Here is a 25,886-nt window from a genome sequence, read left to right as displayed (position 1 = left end):
AGACGGAAAGATGAAAGAAGTTTTCCATCATTGAACTTGAATATGTAACTAGAAGCCATGTTAAGCAGACATCACTATGATTATGTCAAAGTGACAGGGTCGCAGCTGTTCTATGCTCCTGTCCTGAGATTTTCTGTATTGCTTCACGTTCATTTACAACAATCATGCTATTTTAGTCTCTTAATCATGGATGACTTATTCCTTTGCTGGGATCTAAAGAATATCTTGGGCCAAGTAATTAAGGAATGACAGAAATTTATATCCTAGTTCTTGAGGCTTTGAAGTCCAAGATCAATACACCAGCAGATTTGAAGGAGTAGCAAGCTCCCTCAGATAGTTCTTATAAAGGCCCTCATTCTGTTCAAGTGGACTCATGACTGAATCACCTCCCAAAGTTCTCACTGACTCATTACATAACCTTGGATATTTGCATTTAGGGAGACAGACAGCTGGGGACAATATTTTCAATAGATGTTCTTTCTCTTCAAAAATAATGATTTGGGTTTTTTTTTTAAATATCTCCCTAAATAACAATTTGTGAGAATAATACATTTATAAAGATGGAAACCTTGTACTGAGATGATTGTAGTGGTAAAAAAAATTTAAGGGCAAATTTGTTGGTGCATTGGGTATGTGGGAAGAACAGTCCAAGAGGTGAGTACAATGTACTTTAAAGAGACTGTTGTTTCACTTTTACTGAATTTACTTCATGCCTTTGGTGGTTAATAGTAATGTTAGAAAGACTACATTTATATGAATAAATAATTTACAATTGAAAACTTTGAGTAGTAATTGAGTTCATTACACCATTAGCAACTGCACTATGGCTTTTCCTCTTCTCAGAGAGTGAGTTCACTTAAGGCTAACAGAAAGTTCAAGTTCCTCATGGGGAGGAATGGATGAGAACCAGAAGGTAATATGAAGATACTAAAATCCTTTGAAATTGCAGCCTCTGGTAACAGATGATTTAAGAAAACAGCAGAACTCTGACATTCCAAAGAACAATGAGGAAATGAAGTAAGGCAGAGTGAGCGAAGGAGGGCGGCGAGGAGGCTAAAAGTAGAAGCTGACTTCCAGGTATGAAGAGGAAACTGTGAGAAGAATGGAATTAATGTCCACAGGGAAACAAGAATACTTTGACAATGTACAACTCCCACACTGCAAAAACCCACACAGTAGTCATAAAAGAAAAGATAAAGGCAGCAATTAAAATAATTGCTTCTATACTATACATCCAATATATTTTTAAGGCTGGGGAACCAGCCATCTTTTCATCAGAACAAAAACACTTTGAAGTGACTTTTAGAAAGGCCTTGAAATACTTTGATTTCTGATATACAAAACAGCTAAAAATACAATTGTTTCTTGAGGATGGCATGCCATGGAAAGGGTTACTTGTGTTTTAAGTAGACCTGTGGGAAGTCCCATGCCTCTGTACAAGCTTTTTAAGCAACTTTTGGCAATCTTAATTCTCTGTCAGTGATTAACTGCATGCTGTAACCGTTCTTAAATGTTTCTGTGGAAATTAAACAACATGATACAAATAAGTGTGGTAGAATGTTTCTAACTTCATCTCTTTATTCACTTATTAATCCCATATATCCGATTAGAATTTTTTTTTTTTAGAAAAAAAAATAAGGTGCTGCCTTGAACATAATTTGACTTCACTAACATCTTTATCAGAGAAAATTGGAGCCAATTTATTTCTTAAATTATAACTAAAGATACACTCATTTTCACATAAAATTTCCTTTAAAATTATCTTCATTAAATATGTAGGTATTTAATCTTTTTAAAGGTATGATAATCTTTTTTACTGTAAAGTGAATTTGGCTGATATTTTCACACTCTTCCATGTAGATTAGAGATACCTCAGTCCCTATGCACATTACAGGCTGTGAAGACACTTGGTTTGGAAAAAAAAAAAATCATGATGCTGCTGATAAAATACTTTTCACAAGAAGAAGATTAGTTTTCAAACCAATTCTCAAAATGCATATCTTTATTTTTCTTTATCTTTCTGAGTTAGAGAAAATAGAAAAATGCTGCTCCAAGTACACAAATAGGCTTAAATAATGATAGAAATGAAAACACATCTTAAAAACAGATGAATAATAAAGAAATGTGTTGCTATGTGGTTAGATCTGAAACAAACAGAACAAATACCTGGATATTTGATAGAAAATTAAAGTGACTCATTACTTTCGTTTCTTAGACTTGCGAGGCAAAAGGATGTAATGGTAGTGTTTCTCTCAGCCATGCACACACGTCTCTCTACTCTCTAAATTCTCAGGTAATTGAACTGGCATGAAATTCAAGAACATTTTGATATCTACTGTATAGGAATTTTTAATCTAGCAACATGGCTGCTCTGGCGGATATCATATTCAAAGACCTTTTGGTCTGTGTAATCCTGCTGGAATAACACACCTTTAATCCCTCTTGTTGAAATACACACTTGTACTTAGTACACACTTTTATTCCTAAACATGAAGATAAAATTAGTTTATATTATGAAGCAGCCGTCTAAAAAGAGTGCCGTATAATTGAGGGGCAGACAAAGTGACAAATCAGAGAAAGATTTGACAGAATGAGTCAGATAGATACGCCCAACTCTCATAAGAAGAGATAGGAAAGAGAGGCTATTTTAGAAGAGCATTGAGTAAGTCAGAAAATTGCAGTTCAGTGAGTGCAGTTCAGTTGAGTTCAGGCAATGCAGTGGAGTTCAGAGTTCAGAATCAAGTTCTCCAAGCAGAGTAATTCGATCAGAAGCCTAGAGAAGCCAGTTTGAATTCAAGTCAGCTTGAAGAGGAGTTTGAGCTAGAACCAGCTAGCCGTTTATTCAGAAAAAAAAAAAAAAAAAAAACCTAGAAAGAGTGAGTGTATTTAACCTCTGAAAAGACACTTATAGCTGGCAAATATAAGTTACTTTTTATCTCTACAGAGATAATAGAGGACTAAATGAATAACACTAGGTATTGCTATATCTAAATCATGGCAGTCATTCTAAATAACAGAGTTCAGAACAGACCTCAAGGCACAAAGGAGAGGATGATAAGCCTGGTTTTGAAAATAGCATAAGAAAGTACTGGACAGTCAAATGGATGAGAAGTCCAGGGTACAGAGGCTAGTGAGGAGGGCAGTGCCATGATACTTCAGTGGACCAGAATGCTTGTTAGATCATAAAGATTTTCTTGACTTTAAGGCTTTTCTACTATAAGTAACTTCTGATTTTAATGCTGAACCCACTCTCAAAATTTTCTAGAATTTAACTTCGTCTGACCTCTTTTTCCTCTTCAAAGGGGGGGGGGTGGTTCTATTTCTCTAGATTATGAGATAGTAAAGATTTCTGAGGCCATGTAAGCATTTCTCTGATTTGTAGGAAACTCACGCTACAACTGCTCAGAATCTATCCTCTATTCTGATGCAGCATCTGGGTTTCAGTTAACATTCTCTTTCTCCTGGCAAACTGTTCAAAGATGCCATGATATCAAAATAGGATAATGATCCAAAACAGGATTTTGTTGTAGCTGTTGGTACAAAACCTTTAGTCTCTCTAATAGTTTTCCAGGCTGGCTTCTAGCCTCCTTCTGAAAAAGCGCTGCTAGAGAAGAAGGAAGACAAAACATGAAACCACAAGGAGTTCTAGCACCACCATGCAGTACCTGGATTCCACACACTTAGTCACCTCTGGGTTCATCTGACACATGAGTAAGGTTAGAATTTCATTAATCATCTTAATTTAGAGTTCTGTCACTCACAACCAACAATGTCCTTCTTTTTATAGTATCATTTTCCTTACTGTGATCTTTTTCCAAGTTGAGCAAAGGAGATATTGAGGAATATCTGTTCAGAAAGCTAATTTCCCCTTGTTTCTGTCAGCTTTCAGAATCCTCTATCACCTTTCATTTAAAACATTCCAATTCCTTAATCTCTTAAAGGCAGCTTACATACATTGCTGTTTCAAAGCAGAATACTTTTGGTTTGGACAAAGGATCAACCGTTTGACTAGTTTCTATAGCCATGCATAGAAATGAAGCTCTTCAGAACTGTTTTTTTGATGCTTGTGGTCTGTTGCCACTTTAAGTCATGAATGTCATTCTTCCAGGCTCCTAAAGGCCAAGTCTTAACTCTGGAACTTAATTATTGAAGTACTAAATTTGTGAAGTGCTAAGTTTACTTCCTACATCCACTGATCCAGTTGAAGTGGGATGAGCTGTGCTAATAAGGAGATCTATTTTGGCTCATGGCTAGAATGGCTATAACTTTCTATTCAGAATGCCATGCACAGCTATGTTGCATGGACCCTTGGACTGCCTAGTGCTTCCTGCATGATACTGATCCTACCTTCTTTATTTTCTCTCTCATACATTATATGTCTCCTTAAATTTTGATGAAAAACTCAAAGAAGACCAACCAACTCATCATACTTTCAGGAAAACTGTCATGCATAAATATAGGATAAGCAACTTCTTTTATTTCAAAAGGAACCAACTCTGTCATCCGAAACAAATACTTTTGGTATAATTACTCTCTAATTATTATGGGATTTTAATCTCATCACGAGTACATGAAAGCTGCTTTCAAATGTTGAAAAGATGTGTCATAAAATATTCATATTTTGGATGGCCTTAAGGAGCAGACTATGTGGATATTAGGGAAAAAATCACTTTATTGTTGAAAAAAATGTTTTGCAATTTCAGAGCTACCTCATTTTTAGTAGTTGGTGATATTTCTGTCGCTGTGGTGAGTGTCATTGAGTTAACAAGGCACAGGGTTGAAATATCAGTGCTCAGCATCCAAAAAACTATTTTAGTCTGGAACAAAGAATCTTCTCTCTGACTTTCTCATCATATCCCCCCTCCAAAAGCCTTGGGTTACTTTTCTGTATGTTCACTTTTCTGCTCATGAGCCAAACTCCCATCTGGTCTACCTTTTGGTCGACCAATCTGGAGCTCCTGAGTGCAGTTACCTGCCAGAACTGCTTTTAAGGCTCTAGTGACTCTTCCGTGCTTCTGCTAGGACTAATGCCTCAAGGATTTCTGCTAAACTTTCTTGGTTTTGTCTAATTAGTTGCAAAATGTAGCTATGCTTGGCTTTCTATGAGTGAAAATACTTTTCTGTGAGCTATGAAAGTTTCTTTCTGACTGAACAATGTTAATCTTTGTAATTCTATCCCCCCAACAGGTATGATGGCCTCATTTAAGAGCACTTAACTATAGATTCAGTTTTTATTTTTTCCTTATACTTAATATTTAGCACCATTAGTATTTTTTCTGAATATGTCTCACTGTCTTGAAGTGAAAAACAAAATATGTATCTAGAAAATATTTCCTGAGACCTTAGAGGTTGCAATAAAGAAGGCTTACTGGAAATCACTGGGGTGATTAACATTTTTTTATTTTCTTAAAGAAAGATTACGCATATCTGCCATGAGTGTAGATAGTTAACCTGAAGGTTGAAATTATGAAATTTTTAGTAAGAGAGATATGAAACTTTCAATTTGTTTTGAAATATTAGTTTGTTCACAGTTACTTTAAGACATAGCTCAATAATGCCCTATGTTCCTATGTTAACATGCTTTTCAAGTTCACCATCTTCTCTTCTGTCAGACCATATCATTCAAGTATATTTTTCCATACTTCATGAATCACTTCTTGCAACAATAATCCAGAAAGAAAAACATTCTGAGTGTTCGAACATAATGAAAAAAGCTATAAATGTAAGATATTAATTTTACAAAGTTATGGAGAGTGGAAATAATTCGGCATACTTTGGTCTAACATGGCATCAGACAAGCAGAATGCTGCATAGGATTCACCTTAGAATGATATTTTTCTGAGTATTGAGCTCAAGCTCATGCTGTATAGCTGACCAGTGATCGTAAGATACTTTCCTTACAAGCTAGGGTTAGTAATTCATAGGTCAGCTTGAAATGAATTTAAAAATTTCTCAACTAGGGTATTCCTTTTATATAAGAATTTTATCTAATTTTGATAATTACTATACCTTAATTATACTGTATTATAGAAATACCCTATAATTAAATTTCTATAAATGACTACTTCTTAGGACAAAGTAAATACTCAGCCATCAGACATTTGAGAGAGCCAAGAACCAGGAAGCTGTTATGAATAGAGAGATAGTCAATTTGCTTGGTTTTGCCCCACAATATTAATGAGGTTCTTGTGAGCCAGGCTGTGCTCCTGATTAAATTGAAGTGGCTTGATGTATTGGGCAGTATTAGTGTTTGGGGGTGATAGCATATGCCCTGAGAAAGTGGAGTAGAACAGAAAAAAATAATTGGCGTACATAGTACAAACTTGGATCATGCAAGATAAAGGGATTTTTTTTTTTAAAAAAAGCTTAAAATAAAGCTCTGGAATTTCTATGTCAAAGCTTGAATTAATCTTTGTAAAAGATCAAAGCTTGACATTGTCAACCTGTTTTAAGGAGGAATTTCATGAATATAATTCAGAGGTCTCCAAGTAATATTTTAATTTTAAATTGAGTATAGTTATGCCAGAAACTCACTGTTGTTGCTGATGCACATGATAACAACCACAGCAATACACACTCTTTAGGCTTGAATAAATCATTGTACATCCTTGTTCTGAGTACTAAGTAATCTTAAGTGTATCCAAAGTAAAACAAACCTATGTAAACAAAATGGCAAGTCAAACCAATAAAGTCAAGTGAAAAGTTTCTCCTTAATTTTAGTAAGTATTCATTGAAAAAATATTCAGGACACCAAATTCTCGAACTAGAAATCTCAATAAATATTCTAAATCTAGATGTTTTAAAAAGCTTAACATAGTAAGGAGGAAGTAAACAGCATGCTTGATGGCGTGTTTGCATGCCAGCTTCGAACAGAATACCCAACTCACAAAAAGACCCTCTGCCTCCTCTGTATCCTTTCTTCCAATGTCTTCCCTCTGTGCATAAATGTTCGTTTTTCCGTATCCATTTAGTTTAGTTAATATCTGCAGTCTTCCTCCATCTTCCATTTTAGCTGCTTCCTCACAGAACATTTCTAGAGCTCTTGACTAGATCGCCTTGCCTTGCACAAAGTTGAAGTACTTTTAAAACTCAGAATAAGTGATCTCTTATCCAGACCATCCTTTGCTCTGTGATTCCCCTCCTCTTTAAGCTGGATAGCTGGCACCTTATCAAACAGAAGAGACCCCTATTCTCCTCATGAATCCAGAACTTTCCCCATGCTTTTCCTTGACTGGAATGTTCTCTCCACTTTCCTGCACATTTTACCTAAGCAGTTTCTACTTTCTTATCATATCTCCGTTCCTATGATCAGAACCTGACCTGCCTTGCTTGACCTAAAAAGCCATTCTTTGTGATTCTTAAGTGTTCTATGAATACATCAGTCACAGGATTTTTGATAGTATACTGAAATTATCAGTTACCGAGTCGAATACGATTTCTGACAACAAAAGAGAAGGCATTGGCAAGGCAATTTAAAGTCTTGTTGAACTCTAGAACCTTACTGATTGCTTGAAAAAATATTTCAACCACTTGGGTAAAGTGAACTCAATCTTAGAAGTTTTTAAATAGTTAGCCTCAACAAGTGTCTTTTCATAGGTAGAGCCCCCAGAGTATTGTCTTAGAAGACTACCTTATTGCCTGAAAGCACATCAGTGCTTTGCTTAAAGCAGATGGTGATTGTTCAGACAGTAGTTAGTAGTGGATCTCCAGGCATGTGAGAGCCCACATTCTTTCATATTAGAATTCTATAATTGTGACTACGGTTCAGTAACCATAAACAAGCAGTGCATCTCTGTTGATATAGATCCTAAAGTCCTCATTATCTTATCTTTTCAGCGTAGGGAGGGGATATGAACAGTATCTTCACAAATATTCTCTTATTTTCACAAAAGGTATCCACTTGCCAAGTACATGAAGATAATCACCCATGTGCCAACTCTTCAAGGCTGTTCTGTGCCCTGCCTCGCTTGTAGCTCTCAGGTAGCAGGAATTTGTGTTTAAAACTGCAATAATTTCACTTTAACGTACCAATACAATAATATCCAGTGGATGTTTTTTAAACAAAGGAAGTTTAGATAATACCAAATATGAACGGTAACATTTTACTTATTTAGTAATGACAGACTAAAATTATTTATCATGTCCTTTTTGTTTTATATTCTATAAAGAGGATACCATTCCAAAATAATATAGATTATTTTTAAAGATATTGAAGACCTTAAAAGCACTTGCGTCTTTAGGAAAGAATATTTCAGAATTAAGCCTCACAGAAAGGCTCTTCCCCCTCCCAGTTCATGAGTGACTCGTTCCCACTCTGTCCACCTCATCTCCAGAGTCCACTGATGAGAAACCCCTTACTTGGTGTTGTGTGTGTCAATGGTGTGGAAGAGCTCGTGCAGTTCTGCTCCGCTGAGAACTCCATCTGAAAAATACGCTTTAAATTCTTCAAAGGACAATTTCCCGTCGTCTGAAATAAGAACAAACAGAAGAGAAGCAAATCACTCCAACCATGAGCACCGTCCACTTTTGATTTTTAAAACTTAGTCCTGTCGTCTGTGCTTGTTTAGTTGTGCACGACACACATACATTAAAAAAGAAAGCAAGAAAGAAACCTTTGAAGTGTTAATAAAAGACCAATTTACTATCTCTTTTGGACATAGTACACCAATGCATGCAGTGATGTACGTCTTCCTGGTTTTGAGTATTTTTGGTTGATTTTGGTTTCGGTATTTTTTTGCCACGACAAATGTAAGACTTAAGGAAATGTTTACCTAGCTATAGAAACAAAAGCCACACAGCCACACAAAGGGCCAAGCAGACATTTTGCTTTCATGATACCAAACCTACCCATCTTGTAGCAGACCACAAGATAAATACAAGATCCTAACAAGTGGGCTTTGATTGAATATTTACACAAGGAATATGAGTTATTATAATTCACCAAACTATACTCCTTGTTGTATTCATTCAACTAGTGACTGCTTTTACAGCCAAACACGTTTCTTATTTGAAACACAATAGTGATACACAATCAGAGTCGAATAAAGGATAAGGTGTAGAGATATAACATAGGTATCTTTGCACAGCTGGGATCAGTAAAATTCAATAAGAGACAGGTGAATAAGGTAATAGATTATTTTCATTTCAAAGAATAAGGGGCAGGGATAATCATTTACACCTCACTTTGAAAGAAAAGCTCCGGATAAGCATAGATAGAAAAAAAAAAAAACCCACATTACCAACATGCTAAATATCTGTTCAGGGCACAGAAGCAACAAATCGGAAGGAACGAAGGGCCCTTAAGGGAGAGGAGGCATCCTTTTCTGGTGTAGACTCATTTGTCAGGTTTTCCAGAGAGGCTGCCAAATGACTAAAAGTGATGGAATAAGCCTTTGCATTTATAATATGGGGAGCTCTGAGCTGAGAAAGAATTTCCCTGGGATGACAAAAGTCCTCACGACAATACTGAATAGAATCCTATCGTTGAGTAAAAGTATAATTTAATAGGACTAGACTAGACTATCAAGATTATTTAGAATGCTTTCAACAGATGTCCCCAGACTGCCCCATGGACTGTTTAAATGCTGACTCCAGAGTGCTGCCCAAGTATCAGAATGGCACAAAGATCTCAGAGTGGGTTGGCAAAAAAGGATTTTTTTTTTTAAAACAATTTAGACAGCTTCTACTTGCATTAAACCCAGGAGGTTTGGGATGGGCTTGTGTGTATGTGTGGTAGAGGGGTAACCAGGAAGTGTGATATCATGGGAATGGGGGGTTGGTGGAGGGGGGTAACCTGAATATCATTTGAGATGTAAATGACTAGAATGATTAATAAAAAATTTAAAAAAGATACTATGTATGAGTCAGATGAGAAGAGAAGGGAAGGGAAGGGAAGGGAAGGGAAAGGGAAGGGAAGGGGAAGGGAAGGGAAGGGAAGGGAAGGGAAGGGAAGGGAAGAGAAGAGGAAAAAAGCAGACCTGTATTATTTAATTCTTCAGGTAAAGACTTAAGGGCTGGGGTATTTTTTAATTATTATTTTTTATAATAATTAATTCATTAATTTGTTTACATCCTAAACCTGCTCTGCCTCTCAGTTTACCCCTCACCGAGTCCCTCCCTCCCTCCCCTCTTCCCCTTTCCTCTGAGAGGGTAGGACCACCACTGGGTATCCCCTACCCTGGCACATCAAGTCTCCAACAGATTAGGCACATCCTTTCCTACTGAGGCCAGACAGGGCAGCCATGAATCTGAGCTGTCTGTCTGCTACATATGTGTGGTAGGGGCAGGGGGCGGGAATCTTTGGGCTGGGATATTTTTAAAGATCCTGGTTTGTGAAATACAGATGCTTGAGAGATGTGAATTTTCATTTCATTTTCCTTTTAATTTAACAGGCACAATACACCAAGTTTCCACTTAATTCTTGCTACCAGTTACCAGAGCAGATGATAAAACTCGAGATCTGGATCAACCGTACAAGCGTTTCCTGACCTGAGTGATGTCCTGGACCAGGCGCTCGCTGCGGTGCAACCCAGAGTGGCTCCCTGCAGGGAGAACATCAATTCTCCACCTTTCCTATTGTCTAGTTCCTGCTTGTTTTTCGGGTAAGTTATGAACGTTTAGCCCCATATAGCCTACGGTATAGCTGAATGTGCATCTTCTTATTGTGAAAAGGAAATGAATAAACCAGCAGGAGAAGAAAATTGTCCATAGATTAGTTCTAGAGTCAAGTGTAGTGGCACATACCTACAATGCCACCGCTCAGGCGGTTAAGGCAGAAGAATCTAGATTCCAAGGTTACAAAGTAAGGCCTTGCTTATAAAACAAACTAACTAACTAATTAAAGAGAAAAAACTAGAAATGAACACACTGTTTTCTTCACTGCTGCTTTGTTGTGCAATAAATATGACCTTACGTGCTGACTATATGATGTGTCCGACAGTGAAACTTTTCCTATTTCTTTGGTGAGTTGAACCAGGCCTTTGAACTGTGGTTGCCTGTGCTTCCTGTGGGTTGGGCAGGGCCTCTGTATGCTGCTTTATAATTAGGGGGAAAGAGTTCAAGTAACAATGCTCATGCCATAAAATAAAAGCTTTGGCTAGAAAGTGCCCTGATTTTAAAACACACACACACACACACACACACACACACACACACACACACACACACAAACTCCTATTGGCAAAAAATAATATCTAATAGGAGAAAGTAAGCATTAAATTGCAGTCCTGGCTCGAAGGGTGGAGAGTATGTGTTGAAAAGCTGTTTTTATCACATGCAGGCTTCTTGAAAGTCTACATGACAGGCTGCCGCATTGTAAAACAGGCAACTGCAAAGAATTCCGTTTGAGTAGTTCTAGATTAGTGCTAAAATGTTAACAAAAGCTTCAGGGGAAGGCTGAAAAAACCCCCTTGTGTGATTCAGTATTAATATGGCAATTGTATTTTTATTAATATAGTTTATTTCAACTTCAGTATTCCTGCTGAACCTTCTTTTGAAATGGATCAAAACAATGAGAACTTGGCTTAAAATCGGCTCACAAAATAGGCATGATTTCTGAGGCCGCTTTCTGCCAAGGAAAAACTTAATTTTAACTGGGAACACACACAGGCTTTTTAACATTTTTTCTTTTCTTTCTTTCTTTCTTTTTTTTTTTTTTTTTTAGAATTTTGTGCTTCATTACAGTTTGTCCTGGACATTTGACCTTCTCAGCCTTATTTATTTTATTTTTAAATTAAATTTGGTTTTGTCAACTTCATATATATAATTCTGATTATTCTCCTTCCTACCATCCCACCTCTTTCTCTCTTCATCTTTCATCTTTCCTGTCATACCCCCTTTTCCTGGGTAATCTCTTTCCCACATTCATGTCTTCTTTTTTTGTGTGTCCCTCTGGGTGTGGCCTGGGCCATCTGTGTGACTTCGGCATTGGAACTATCCATTGGAGTCTGGTGAGTATGCTGGTGGTTACACAACTAAAGACAGTGGCTATCTAGGGCCCACAATTCAGCAGTAAGGTGTACAGCCCTTAAGCCTCTCCCTGGTTCATGACTGACAGTTGGAACAGTCTTGTGAAAGCCAAGTGCGGGCAATCTCACCAATTTGGAGTTATGGCCATACTGTCAGTCCTGGGTCTAGAGTGTGACATTTTGCTGCCTTCTCCCTATCTTTTAGTTTTTACATTCTTTTTAAATCCCTTCTTCTACACTGTCCCTGGAGCCTTACAAATTTTAGTATGTGAGTAGCCTTTGTCTAAAAAAAAAAAAAACAGATATTTAGAGATATTTAGAATAATATTCAGCTATTCATCAGTAGTAATTTCCCTCTTATGGTCTGCAAACTTCTAAAATATACTCTTCTTATTTACTGAAGTTTTTTTTTTCATACAATATATTTTGATCATTCTTCTTCCTCCTCCAACTTTTCCCCAAGTTTCCTTACCCCTACCCACACAACCCTCTCTCTCTCTCTCTCTCTTTCTCTCTCTCTCTCTCTCTCCCTCTCTGTCTCTTCCTCTCCCAGAAAATGAAATAAAAAACAAGTAAAATATAAAGATATCAAAAACAAAATAAAAAGACCACAAAACACTGTCTCTCTCTGTCTCTCTCTCTGTCTCTCTTTCTGTCTCTCTCTGTGTCTCTGTCTCTGTCTCTGTCTCTGTCTCTGTCTCTCTGTCTCTCTCTCTCTCTCTCTCTCTCTTTCTCTGTGTGTGTGTTGACCAACTGCTTCTGGGCATGGGGCCCACCTTAGTGACATTCCACTGGGAAAAACTGATTTTCCCTGTGCCATTGGCAAAGGAAATTGTTAGCAAATAACTTCTTGGCTAGAGGTATGACCCCATGTCTACTTTCTCCTCAGTGCTAGGACCCCATCTGACTTGAGGCTATTCAGGTCTAGTATATGCTGCCACAGTGTCTGTGAGTTCATGTGCATCAATCGTCTTGTGTCTAGAAGACACGGTTTCTTTTCTTTTCTTTTTTTTTTTTTTTTTGACACGTTTTCTGTTATCTGTCACCTCTTTATCTTTGTCTCCTTTCCTCGTATCTCCCAGAGCCATGAAAGCAGGAGTGAGGTTTTGATGAAGACATCTTTAGGACTGAGCTCCAAACTCTCTCATGCTCTGCATATTGTCCAACTGTGGGTCTCCATCTTAATTCCCATCTCCTGTAAGAAGAAGCTTCTCCATCCCATGAGGGATGAGCAAGGCACTGATCTACAGGCATAGCAATGTGCAATTACATAGACTTTTAGCATGCCTTACAGCACCAGGCACAGGATCCTCCTGGGAAGCAAGGCTCATATCTAAGGCAAGAGTATCTGGTTACCTCTACAATGGTCTGCCACCACTGCACATGGAAGCACACATTGCCTGGCAGGTTTGTGTGGTAGTTCATGTTGTTCATTCCTGAGTAAGTAAGACTGTTGATGTCTTTCTCCATAGAATCCTACTGGCACTTTCTGATACATTGAAAGCTAGCCAGAACCTCAATTCTCCAATTCCTTGCAGCCATGGCATGTGATATTGTCAACAATAGGATTTTAGCATCTAGTTTTAGTGTTCGACCAGGCAGAAAAGCAAAAGTCTGCATTGTTTTTGAGGACTCTGGGGGTTGTCCTGACCAACAAGTCCTATGAAGATGTCCCACATCTGGCACTGAGGCTTCTGTTTAGTGTATTGTTTTTAAGAACAGCTTTATTTAGACATATTGGATCTCTGTCTACATATACTGGACATAGGCTTTTTCATCCCCACCCTTCATTTTGGTTAACTCTCCCCTCTCTGTCTCTTCAGCCACCTTGTACAGAGGGAGAATTATGTCTCAGTTTATAATTATTTTGGCCTTATATTCCAGATTTTATTAATGTTTTTGAATGGAAGACAATAGAGTGTTGCTAAGAACACAGACTTAAAAAAAGTGTCCCTACTTTTATATATTGTTGCATTTGAACTTATCTTTGTGTTATTAAGTAGATGTTATAGTCACATACCCAAAAGAAGCAAAACACTATAAAATCTATATACTGTGAAGCCCCAATTCTCGCTTTTCTTCCTTTTTAAAATATTTTGTTAGATTTAAAAAGTTTTGTGTTTATTATTCCTTTAGGGAAATATAAATATTCTTATTTCTCTTCATTTATATTATGTATGAGAGTTATAAAAGTCATGCAAAGAGCAGTAGAGAACCACTGCATACGTTTGAAAGCCAGATATGGTTGCAGTAAACAGAGTGGAGCATTGAGGTGTACCACAGGGGAGGAGGTTCCATAGGATGCTTAGCAACTCGAGGCAAAAATCAAAGGGGACACGACTTTGGTGGTCACAGTGAAAACAGAGAAATATAGAGGGTTTTAATCTGTTTAGGAAAGAGAAAGAATATAAAAGGGAGATCATTTAAAGCAGTGGGCAAGGAAAGAAATAACTCAGTGGCGATATGTAATTTCCAGGACAAAGAAAGAGACAGGTGTAATGCTGCTATTCATGGAGAGACTGGTCCACTAGAATAGGCGAGGTCCAAAGCTATCTTCTGCCATAAATTTAAAGGAACATGTGGATGGCATAGAGGCATCTAGTCAGTGAAAGGCTCGTATAGTTCTAGAAAGACCAACAGTCATGGAAGCCTGAGATATGTATTTAGGAGTTTTCAACACAAAGTGACTGGGGGGTCCCAGATATGAGTCAGTCTTCCCAGGGAGAATGACAGAAGTGGAAAAGCAAAGATCCCAGAACAGCCTTCAGAAGAGGAAAAGTTAAGTTCCAAACTTTTATAAATGCTTGAGCATAATGAGGATTAACTGAGAAAATTCTTCATACAGGACCTAGCGCACAGTAAGTTTTAAGTAATGGGCGAGCAAATTTAACAGAGCATAATAAGCAAAGACCATTCATGTCATTTTAAATTCTTATTTTCTATTTTTTCCTCAAAAAGTACTTACTGAGTTAAGACAAAAAGGCTGCAGTGGTGGAATGGGTTGGAGGGAGTAGGGGAGTGTGAGTGGATGGGGGATGAGAGGGGATGGGGTCGGAGGGGATGCGGTTGGAAGGGATGGGGAATGGGGGGGATAAAGGGGATGAGCATGGGATGGGATGGGGACAGGAGGGGATGGGGATGAGAAAGGTTAGGGATGGGAGGGGATGGTTGGTGGGTAAAAGTTAGGTAGTCATGAAGATGGGACCAAGCCAAAGAGCTATCCAGTAAACAGCATTTTGATGGTTTCTGCCTCATATTTCTGCCTTGAGTCCCCACCCTGACTCCCCTCAAAGTTAAACTGTGACCTGGAAATTTAAGAAATATAACCCTTTCTTCCCATAAGCTGCTTTTAGAGTGTTTCACAGCAATGTAAAAGAAATTAAGATACAAGGCAAGCACCCTATCAACAGAGGTATCTCCTAGCCCTCAAGAACTTTTCACTCCATATTTTATTGAATGTATTCATTATAAAAAAAAACTTCATATAATGTTTTTTTCTTCTTATCCTTTTCAGGTAGAGAAAAACTCTGGAAAACATAAGAAGGTAAGATGGCTGACACAGTCACAGCACATCTCCTGGGACATTCCTGGAAGCCAGCCTTTAAAGCTGCTGTCAGATCTATGGAGGGCCCACGTGCCTATGCAGATAGATCCTGCTTCTTCACTGAATAGTTAATATCCTGACTGGCTTTTATCATCTACTTGTGTACCATCTGAGCAGAGGAAACCTCAGCTGAGAAACTGACTCCAACAGATTAGTCTGTGCACATGTCTGTGAGGGAATTGTCTTGACATGATTGACACAGGAAGGACAAGCCCACTCTGGGCGGTTTCATCCCTATGCAGGTAGGCCTGGACTATATAGGAAAGCTAGCAGAGAACAAGAGAGGAAGTAAGCCAATAAACAGTATTTCTCCATGGTTGTTGCCTCTGTTCATACTTTATTTCCTGTCTGACTTTTCTCAAAGATAGACTATAACTTGGATGTGTGATATCAAGGCACTCTTTCTCCCAAGTCGCTTTTGGTTTTTTAATCATAGCAACAGAAAGCAAATTAAGAAAGGTACAAAATATTTAGATACTTTACCAGGAAATTTATTTATCATATAAAAATATTTTAGAGTTGTTCTGAGAATATTAAAAAAGTAAACTGAGATAACAAGTGTATATTATCGGGGGGGGGGGAAGAGGACATTTAATGTCATTTCTATTGAAAACTTACTACATTTCATGAGAGATTAGAAGTAAACCAAATACACCCCCAGTTACTGAAGCTTTCAGTAATGACAAATGAAGCATTTGTTACAGGAACATTTAATTATTTGCAGAGGATGTAGATTCAAAATTGACAGCATAAAGTATACTCCGTTTATAGACAAATTTCATTCACATGCAAAATTTTTTATGCAAACATAAGAGAAAGCAGTACATCTCACAGTTGACTGCCTTCCTTTACCCTCCACTCACGGTTAGCCCCTGCTAATCATCTCTGTTTTTCCTTCAAGGAAGAAGCTGTCATCTCTGCTTCATCAGAAGCCATTTCTTTCTTTGGTGGAAACTGTGATTTTCACATGAACGGTCACTAGTTCACTTTTACTAGAAATGGCAAGAAAGCTAGCTTTCATTAGCTTTAGGCACCCTACCTATTCCACTGCATTCTCTGTCTCTCTGTCTCTGTATGCACATGTGTCTGCCTGTCTCTGTCCCTTTGTCTCTCTGTCTGTCTGTCTCTCTATGTGCATGTTTGTGTGTGTGTGTGTGTGTGTGTGTGTGTGTGTGTGTGTGTTGTATCATGTGTGGGCATGTACTAGTTAGCCAATCAGAGAAAATGACAAAACTTTTGCAAAATCATCAAGGAACAAAAAAAGTCTTTTTGACCTATTGAACAGGTAGCAAATGGTTTAGGAGCTAGCTGGCCACCTCTGGTAAGAAAGTCTATCTACCAGGAAAAGAAACCAACTAGAGGGAAATCAGAGAGAGAGAGAGGGAGAGGGGAGAGGGGAGAGGGGAGAGGGGAGAGGGGAGAGGGGAGAGGGGAGAGGGGAGAGGGGAGAGGAGGGGAGAGGAGGGGAGAGGAGGGGAGAGGAGGGGAGAGGAGGGGAGAGGAGGGGAGAGGAGGGGAGAGGAGGGGAGAGGAGGGGAGAGGAGGGGAGAGGAGGGGAGAGGAGGGGAGAGGAGGGGAGAGGAGGGGAGAGGAGGGGAGAGGAGGGGAGAGGAGGGGAGAGGAGGGGAGAGGAGGGGAGAGGAGGGGAGAGGGGAGAGGAGGGGAGAGGGGAGAGGAGGGGAGAGGGGAGAGGAGGGGAGAGGGGAGAGGGGAGAGGGGGAGGGGAGAGGGGGAGAGGGAGAGGGAGAGAGGGAGAGGGAGAGGGAGAGGGAGAGGGGAGAGGGGAGAGGGGAGAGGGGAGAGGGGAGAGGGGAGAGGGGAGAGGGGAGAGGGAGAGGGAGAGGAAGGAGAGGGAGAGGAGGGAGAGGGAGAGGAAGGAGAGGGAGACGACGCAGAGGGAGCGCGATAGCAGGGAGAGGGAGAGGAGGGAGAGGGAGAGGAGGGAGAGGGAGAGGAGGGAGAGGGAGAGGAGGGAGAGGGAGAGGAGGGAGAGGGAGAGGAGGGAGAGGGAGAGGAGGGAGAGGGAGAGGAGGGAGAGGAGGGAGAGGGAGAGGAGGGAGAGGGAGAGGAGGAGGAGAGGGAGAGGAGGGAGAGGGAGAGGAGGGAGAGGTAGAGGACAGACCGGGATAGGAGGGAGAGGGAGAGGACAGACCGGGAGAGGAGGGAGAGGGAGAGGACAGACCGGGAGAGGAGGGAGAGGGAGAGGACAGACCGGGAGAGGAGGGAGAGGGAGAGGAGGGAGAGGAAGAGGAGGGAGAGGGAGAGGGAGAGGAGGGAGAGGGAGAGGGAGAGGGAGGGGAAGAGGGAGAGGGGGGAGAGGGAGAAGGAGAGAAGGGAGAGGAGAGGAGAGGGAGAGGGAGAGAGGGAGAGAGAGGGAGAGGGGAGAGGGAGAGGGAGAGGGGAGGGAGAGGGAGAGGAGAGGGAGAGGGAGAGGGAGAGGGAGAGGGAGAGGGAGAGGGAGAGGGAGAGGGAGAGGGAGAGGGAGAGGGAGAGGGAGAGGGAGAGGGAGAGGGAGAGGGAGAGGGAGAGGGAGAGGGAGAGGGGAGGAGAGGGAGAGGAAGGAGAGGAGAGGGAGGGGGAGGGGGAGGGGGAGGGGGAGGGGGAGGGGGAGGGGAGAGGGAACGGGTCACCTGAGAAGGAAGTATTAATTGGGGGATTGCCTCCATCAGATTAGCCTGTGAGCATGTCTGTAGGTTGTTAATTGGCTTATGAAGAATCATATCTTTAGAATCTACAGAGAATTAGTAAAGGAATCTGACATTTTTATTATTCACAATATTAAATACCATCCAGGGGGATTTACTTTTTTTATTCTTCCCAATTACCCTGGAAATCAAGTCTTAAGATTCTCACCTAAAAAGCAAAAAAAAAAAAAAAAAAAAAAAAAAGCTCAAAGAGATTAATTGTCCAACATCACAGCCTAATAAATGTGTCCCAAAGTTTTTATATCCTTTTCTCTTTGTATTCTCAACAACTAGGATACTGTCTGGCACACACAGGACATGGATTAAAATATCTGGTGCACGTTTAAATGATGAAACAGAAAAGTCAAAGTTTATATTTGTTCTCTGTGATTCCATATCTCTGGTATATCATGCATCTTCAAACATGGTAATAGTCAGGATAATTCTATAGTTTCCTCTTTTTTCTTAAATTACCTTGAATTACTCAGTATTATTCATCTATTATGGAAGGTCAATATTTCTGCTCTGAACAACGCAACTCTGCTGCAGAAATGAGCTGAAGTAAGTGAACTGCCCTCGTTAGGTGCTAAGATGCTTATGTTGGAAAGGACTCTAGACACGAATTTTATTTACAACCCCTCTATCCTTGAATTTTTGTCTCAGATTACTCATGGATAAAACTAGAATAATGATAGCATCCTTCCTGTGGAATCTTATGAAGATTGTCTAGTGTCATGGCATGAAAATATGCTTTACTAAGTTATTGACTATTATTAGGACAACAATTTCATTTGATGTATGAACTAATAGTCTCAAGATTATACAAAACTTGGTAACGAACAGATGATAAATCTTCAGAGTTCTATATAACCATTTATGTGTGATTTAGAGTGTCATGGGAATCACAGAAACATCACAGATGTTCGTCAGAACTCTCATAAATAAAAGTAATACAAATAGCTCAATGAATTAAGCTCTTAATATGAGGCCCTTGTAAAGCAGTCTCACTACCTAACTAGATACCTGAGCCAGAAAGCAGAAATATGCTTCACACTCCAAATGCCAAGCACAAGGTATGTGCTGGCGAATTCCTTCATCTTTCTCACTAACCCTTCAATTAATTAACAGTTCTTTGATAATTTCAAGTCAAAAATGTCACATTCACTTTGCCATAACTGTTCTTTAACCACTGACCTATTGATGCCTTCAACTGCTCTACTATGGTGGGTTTTACAGTGTGCTGAGGCTGGGCAAGAGTAGGACATATGGACTAAGAGGTCTTTGGATACTGACAGTGGACCTGACAGGCTCACTAATGAACTGCATGCAGAGTTGCTAGATATGAGGGAACATGAAAGTGGTTGAAGCTTTTGGCTGGAGTCACTGCTGATTGATGGCTCTGTCCTCAGGCAGTAGAGGACACTGAGGAACCGGGTGTTAGGATTAGATGTTAACTGTAATACAGATGTCGACAGCAAGCATGGTAAGTGTTCAATATATACGTCTACAACTTGAGAAAGTTTCTTGCTTACCCTCAGCTTTTATGACTCAGCGCTTGCTTCTTCCCTTCTGTAGAATCACTTGTCCCACTAAATTCTCAAGAGAATGAACCTCACTTTTCCTCAACATCCCAGGCAAAATGAGGCCGCTCTCCATTCATGGCCTCATGACTGATTTATAGTGTTCATGACATACTTACAACAGGCCAGGTGTTACATATGTTACTAAGCATAGTGACATGTACTGTCCCTGTGTGCAAAAAGATGTATGCATATTCCCTTTATATAACAATATAAGTTCATAGAGACCAAGGAACATGTCCATAGACCAGCTGTACAATGTAGTAAGTATATAAGATACATGATTCTATAGATGGGATTAAGAATTGAGTAAAATGTTAATATTTATTAAGTTTATATTTGTCACTTGAGGCACCTTTATATGATTTTAATTTCAACAGTCTCACAAGGGAAGCATATGGGTATAATTACCCTATGTTTGCAGGGGTTAAAAGGATTTGACAAATTGACCCTTACTTGTAAATAACTCGTCTGCTGTTTTAGTTATGGTTACTATTGCTGTGAGAAAGCGCCATAACCAAAAACAAGTCAGGGAGGACAGGGTTTATTTGCCTTATACTTCCAGGTCATAGTCGATTATTAGAGAAAATCAGTCAGGAACTTAAGCAGGTCAGGAACCTGAAAGCAGGAGCTAATGAAGAGGCCATGAAAGACTTACTCCTCGTGGCTTGCTCAGGCTGCTTTCTTTGGAACCCAGGACCACCAGCCTATGATGGCACCACCCACCATAGGCTGGGCCCTTGCTCATCAACCACTAATTAATAAAATGCCTTACAGCTGGATCTTTTAGGAGGCATTTTTCTCAACCAAAATTTCTTTCTTTCATCTAACACTAGCCTCTGTCCAGTTGACATAAAGCTAGCCCACATACTATGCCAAATAAAATTCAGAGAGAGATGAATGGGAAAGATAAACTTGATTGGCAACCAATGGCTTGAAAGTTGTTTCAAGCAGACAGAGCTATGCATCTATCTATCTATCTATCTATCTATCTATCTATCTATCTATCTCTATATATATCTATATCTATATCTATATCTATCTATCTATCTATCTATCTATATATATATATATATATATATATGGATACGGATACGGATACGGATACGGATACGGATACGGATACGGATACGGATACAGATACAGATATAGATATGGCTGTGAAGGCAGGTAGGTAGGTCATACCCTGCTGAAGAGTCCAGGCTTTATCCTGTGGACAATAAGAAGCAAATGAAGAATTTGAAATATACAAATAGAAAGATCACTTCATTATAGACTTTAGTGAAGACTTCTACCGTAGAATTCATTGTAATGTACAATTTGTGTCTAAATCAAATGTAGTTCAAATGTAAAATATGAACTTAAACTGTGTAATCAGCTGTCTGTCACACCAGACGCCTGTCTAAAGATCAAATGTCTAGAAATGGTAAGAGAAATGCTGTGCCTTCTCAGCAACAGAAGCCTCTGCCAACAGAAGCTTTCTGGTCTCTCTCTCTCTCTCTCTCTCTCTCTCTCTCTCTCTCTCTCTCTCTCTGTTGTTGTTGTTGTTGTTGAATTAGTACTTACATAGGGTGGCATACAGGACTAAAACACAGTACCAGTTGGAAGGAAGGAAGGAAAGGAAGGAAGGAAGGAAGGAAGGAAGGAAGGAAGGAAGAAAGAAAGAAAGAAAGAAAGAAAGAAAGAAAGAAGAAAGAAAATTATCAGGCATAATGTCCAGTAGGAGGAAACATGATCCAAACCTAAGTGAAATCCAGATTCCATGTGCTGAGGTCTGGATCAGACATAGGATCTAACTAGCAATGTAACGGAGAAATATAATCCCGTCAGGTCTTTTTTTTTTTTTTTTTTTTTTTTTTTTTTTTTTTTTTTAATAAGATTGTCCAGCAGTGTCTCAGGGACACCACTCAGTGAATAATTTCCCCAAATCTGTGAGTTTGACAACTGGTTATTTCACTGGAATGGCGTCCTCTGAGGATATACACTGTCATCAAATGGTGCTTAATGCTCTAGGTCTTTGCTAGCTCTTGTCATCCTGGTCTCATGTAGACCCATCTCTGAGTCACCCATTCCACATCACCGTTTGCCAGCTAGAAAGCAGTTAGAGCAGTCTGTGCACCAATCCCCTAACAAGAGTTAGGAGTGTGAGGTGAGGGACTAGGAGTTGGGTAGATTTCCCCATAGGGAGACATATAGGGAGAGAGGACAAAACTAGGTAATAAAGATGACGAACCTTCAAAAGGGCTGGCTTCACCCTCAGCCTCCTCATCTGACAAGAATCTGACAGCTTAAAACAAAGGTCTGTGGATTGTATCTTCTGCCAGTAGGCCCCGGTTCAAGGCTGGGTCGGGTATGATTATATAACAGCTGAGAGGCAATCAGCAATCTTGCCTTTCTACAAACTGACCAACCCTGAATTAGGAAAGAACGATCCTTCAAAGACTTTAAAAGACCCAGACCTCAGGTAGAAGTTAAGCTTCAGCTTCCCAAACCTGGCCTCCTGCCCCTGCTTTGTAGAGAGGCTGTTCTCTGTGTGTGTCTGCTATGTGTGTGTTTCCTTAGCCCCAGTAAAAGTCTTTCTCTACTAGCAAACAAACAAACAAAACCAAACAAAACCCACTATTTTAACTAAATAAACTCTGTTTTCTGCTCTCTCTCTCTCTCTCTCTCTCTCTCTCTCTCTCTCTCTCTCTCTCTGTGTGTGTGTGTGGTTGTTGTTGAATTTGGTACTTACATAGGGTGGCATACAGGACTAATACACAGTACCAGTTGAAAGAAAGGAAAGGAAAGGAAAGGAAAGGAAAGGAAAGGAAAGGAAAGGAAAGGAAAGGAAAGGAAAGGAAAGGAAGAAGAAAGAAGAGACGAAGGACTGAAACTACCACTTAACTTTTCAATCCAAACCCAGCTATGCATAGTACACCTCAGCTCTCATAACCATTTTTTAAAAGACCTTCATATTAAGTATATAGGACCATATTGTAGAAAAATACTGTTACATTTAAAGAAATATATTGATCACATGATATTTTAGCATCATTAAGAAATTACATGGCATAAAATTTGAAAGCAAAGAAGTCTTACCTATATGACAGGCCACATAATCCCTTTAACTCTTTCAAAAGCTACAAATAAAATTCAATTCAACTTCTTTAGTTTCCAATATGGAACAACAAAAAATCTCAAATGATTTTTATATGTAAGGCATCAACCCCAAGGAAGTGCATCTTAAGCTGGGATTATTGGTTTGCAAACAAAAGGGAAGACTAAAGGGCCAAGGCCAAGGTAGGCCGTAATCACCGCAGGTTTTAGATGATAATAAGGTCGTCTTGGACAGAAGCTCTGTGCTCAGTGGTGGGAACTGCCCTCCATCATAGGAAAGACATTGAGACGGACAGTCCCAATACTAAGAATAAGGAGTATAAAGAGGATTCAAAGTTGGTAGCATTTACTAAAGACTTCCTGAGGGTTGAACATCATCCTGACAAGCTTGTATGCATCATCTCTCTCTTTTACATGCATGTACCAGGGCCACCAGTTTTTGCTTCTATTTTGTGAGGCAGGAAGCTAAGGAAGCTATTGGGTTCACATAAGAAAGTGGAACAAAGATTTGAGTCCAGTTAATCTGATTACAGTTCATAAGCTTAACCAGCATGCTACATCCCTCTGGGATCTAGGAGGAGTAAAAACAATGGCTGAGGTAAATTGCATGTGCATATAAGGTTGGATCAAGTTTTAGGGTAAATGCTACGCTCTGTGTACTTCAGGCTCTGCTGTCATAGCTGGGCCTGACTTCTAAGCATTTAGTGGCCATTTATTAGGTTCACAAGTCTGAATCTAGATTTTCTCTTTCCTTATGTGATATAAGATAGGTCCTGCTATGTAAAGATCAGTAACTTTGTGATTTTCTACTTATGGAAGAAAAGTAACACATTTGTGTATGTGAAAACTGCTTTTCACTTCAGAAAACGTACTACGGAAATAGAAATTTTGTTTTCTCTTATTTTGCTATAAAAATGTCATGGCAGCTAGAATCTGCAATGTTCCTCTCATGCTCAGTGCTATGAGCCGCTCCTAATAGGGTCCTTTTTAGGACATAGATTAAGTGACTCATTGCTAAGTGACATGGCTTTGGCTTCCAGGGTGGTAGGTGTCTAGTTGACTTTATATTAGGCCTGAGAAAAATCGTGGGCATAGAGTTATTTGACAGTCCTTCTGGTAGATGAGCTTATTCTCAGTTTCACATACATTTTAAGAAATGAGTGAGAAATTATGAAATAAATCCAACTTTACATTAATAATTTCTGGGCATACACCTCAATCTTTGCATTTTATTTGGGTCTACATACCGGATTACAAGTAGGAAGGGTTTGGGAGCTCCTCAGAGCTAAGGGTTAACTGTCTGTGTGTCACAGATTTGTTATCAAGTTTCAGTAGACTATAGACTGCCCTAAGGCTCTGGAGTGATATGTGAAAACCTCACCTCTCTGTAAAGAAGCCCTATGTACTGAACCTTTGCTTTAGTCTCTATTTATCTTATTTTCATGAGAGGATAGAATAATCCAAGATTCGGGTGATGAACTTGAAAGGCTTTTTATTGCTTCTCATATAATCAGTCAGTACTCACTGACCCATTCAGTCTTCAAATTTTTATAAATGGAACATGAACTGTTGTCCAGAATTTTTCTTGCTACTGCTATTGTCTGGAGATTTGCTAGTCATTTAGTATTTATTTTTTTTTCAGCTTCCTAATGAAGGTCTTAACACATAAATTAAATGTAACTATTATGTATTACAAAAACAAAGCATCAGACCCTTGTGGAATTGGGTTACGTTATAATATGCAACACACACACACACACACACACACACACACACACACACACACACACACACAATTGAATAAGTCAATTTGGAGTAAAGAATGTCTGTATTCACTATGCTGTTAGGTTAAGGTACAACTCAAAGGCAATTAGTTAACCCTTTTAGTTTGATTCAGTCCATTAAAAAACATTAGAAACAATAGCTACAAATAGGGGCTATTAGTACCTAGACTGAAATTAATACTTTCCTGCTGGGGATGGATTGTCAATAGCCTTATTAAGCTGCAGACCATGTATGCAATAGCATTAAGGCAGGCAACATGAGCTCACTAGAGAAACATCGGCAAATCTATCAAGACGGTAACCTCCCACCATCTGATTGGATTTGCTGTGTGCTCTACACAGGGAATTCACATCTGGTATTGTAAACATGATCAGTAGGCCATGGCTGGGGTAGGGAGCCATAGGCTTTAGTGACAAAGCTATGACTATCATTTTGCTAAATGATTATGATGTGTCTGTCAAATTACATCCCAAATAACAATGCTATACACATAGAAGAGTGTTGCCCCACCTTTGGTCAAAGAAGCATATTTATTTTTGTCAGTGGTGACTTTTAACAAGTTAAAGAACTGAGAATAAATTATTTCAGAAGCCCACTCATAAATGAGACACCTATATTATCATGTTCCTCCTCTACCTCACTCTGCCCCATTGTTCAAGGAACATTGCAGAAGACGTGGAGAGAACAAAGAATGGAAGCATCAGAGAAAAATGGGGACAGCAATGTGGACCTCTGACTTTTGATAGTTACACATCTACTGTACTCCTGAATTCACAACCAGTGTGAAAATATACACAAGGTCTGCATAAGGTTTGATCTGTAATCACCATGTAGTGGAACTGGGAAGGGTAGGCTCCACCCTTCTTTGAGAATGAATAAGAAGTTATTCATTCATGAGGGAAAGATATTTTCTTCACATGTGCTCTTGTGATTAAAGTTAATGAAACTTATTAGGTCATCAAAAGTAAAGGAAGAAGAAGAGGCATGAAAAAGAACACGAGCAAATTGGGAAAAAATAGAGAAAGATTAGTGAGGTAGGAAAGATAGTGTGTGTGTGTGTGTGTGTGTGTGTGTGTGTGTGTGTGTGTGTATGTGTGTGTGTGTGTGTGTGTGAATTTGTATATGCATGTATATGTTTGTGAATGTTATTCATTATGAAATATAATGA

General features: G+C 39.4%; 1 protein-coding gene across 1 annotated transcript in view; it reads right to left on the bottom strand.

Moving 5' to 3' along the window:
- Necab1 (N-terminal EF-hand calcium binding protein 1) overlaps nt 1-25,886 on the bottom strand; it is a 150,113-nt gene that overhangs the window by 112,732 nt on the left and 11,495 nt on the right. Inside the window, exon 3 of the mRNA XM_076924129.1 lies at nt 8,359-8,467. Coding sequence (XP_076780244.1) covers nt 8,359-8,467 — 109 coding nt within the window. The remainder of the gene's footprint in view (nt 1-8,358; nt 8,468-25,886) is intronic.

The sequence above is a fragment of the Arvicanthis niloticus genome, chromosome 25 (genome assembly GCF_011762505.2).
Source record: "Arvicanthis niloticus isolate mArvNil1 chromosome 25, mArvNil1.pat.X, whole genome shotgun sequence".
NCBI lineage: Eukaryota > Metazoa > Chordata > Mammalia > Rodentia > Muridae > Arvicanthis > Arvicanthis niloticus.
This window is presented reverse-complemented; position numbering and strand designations above follow the sequence as displayed.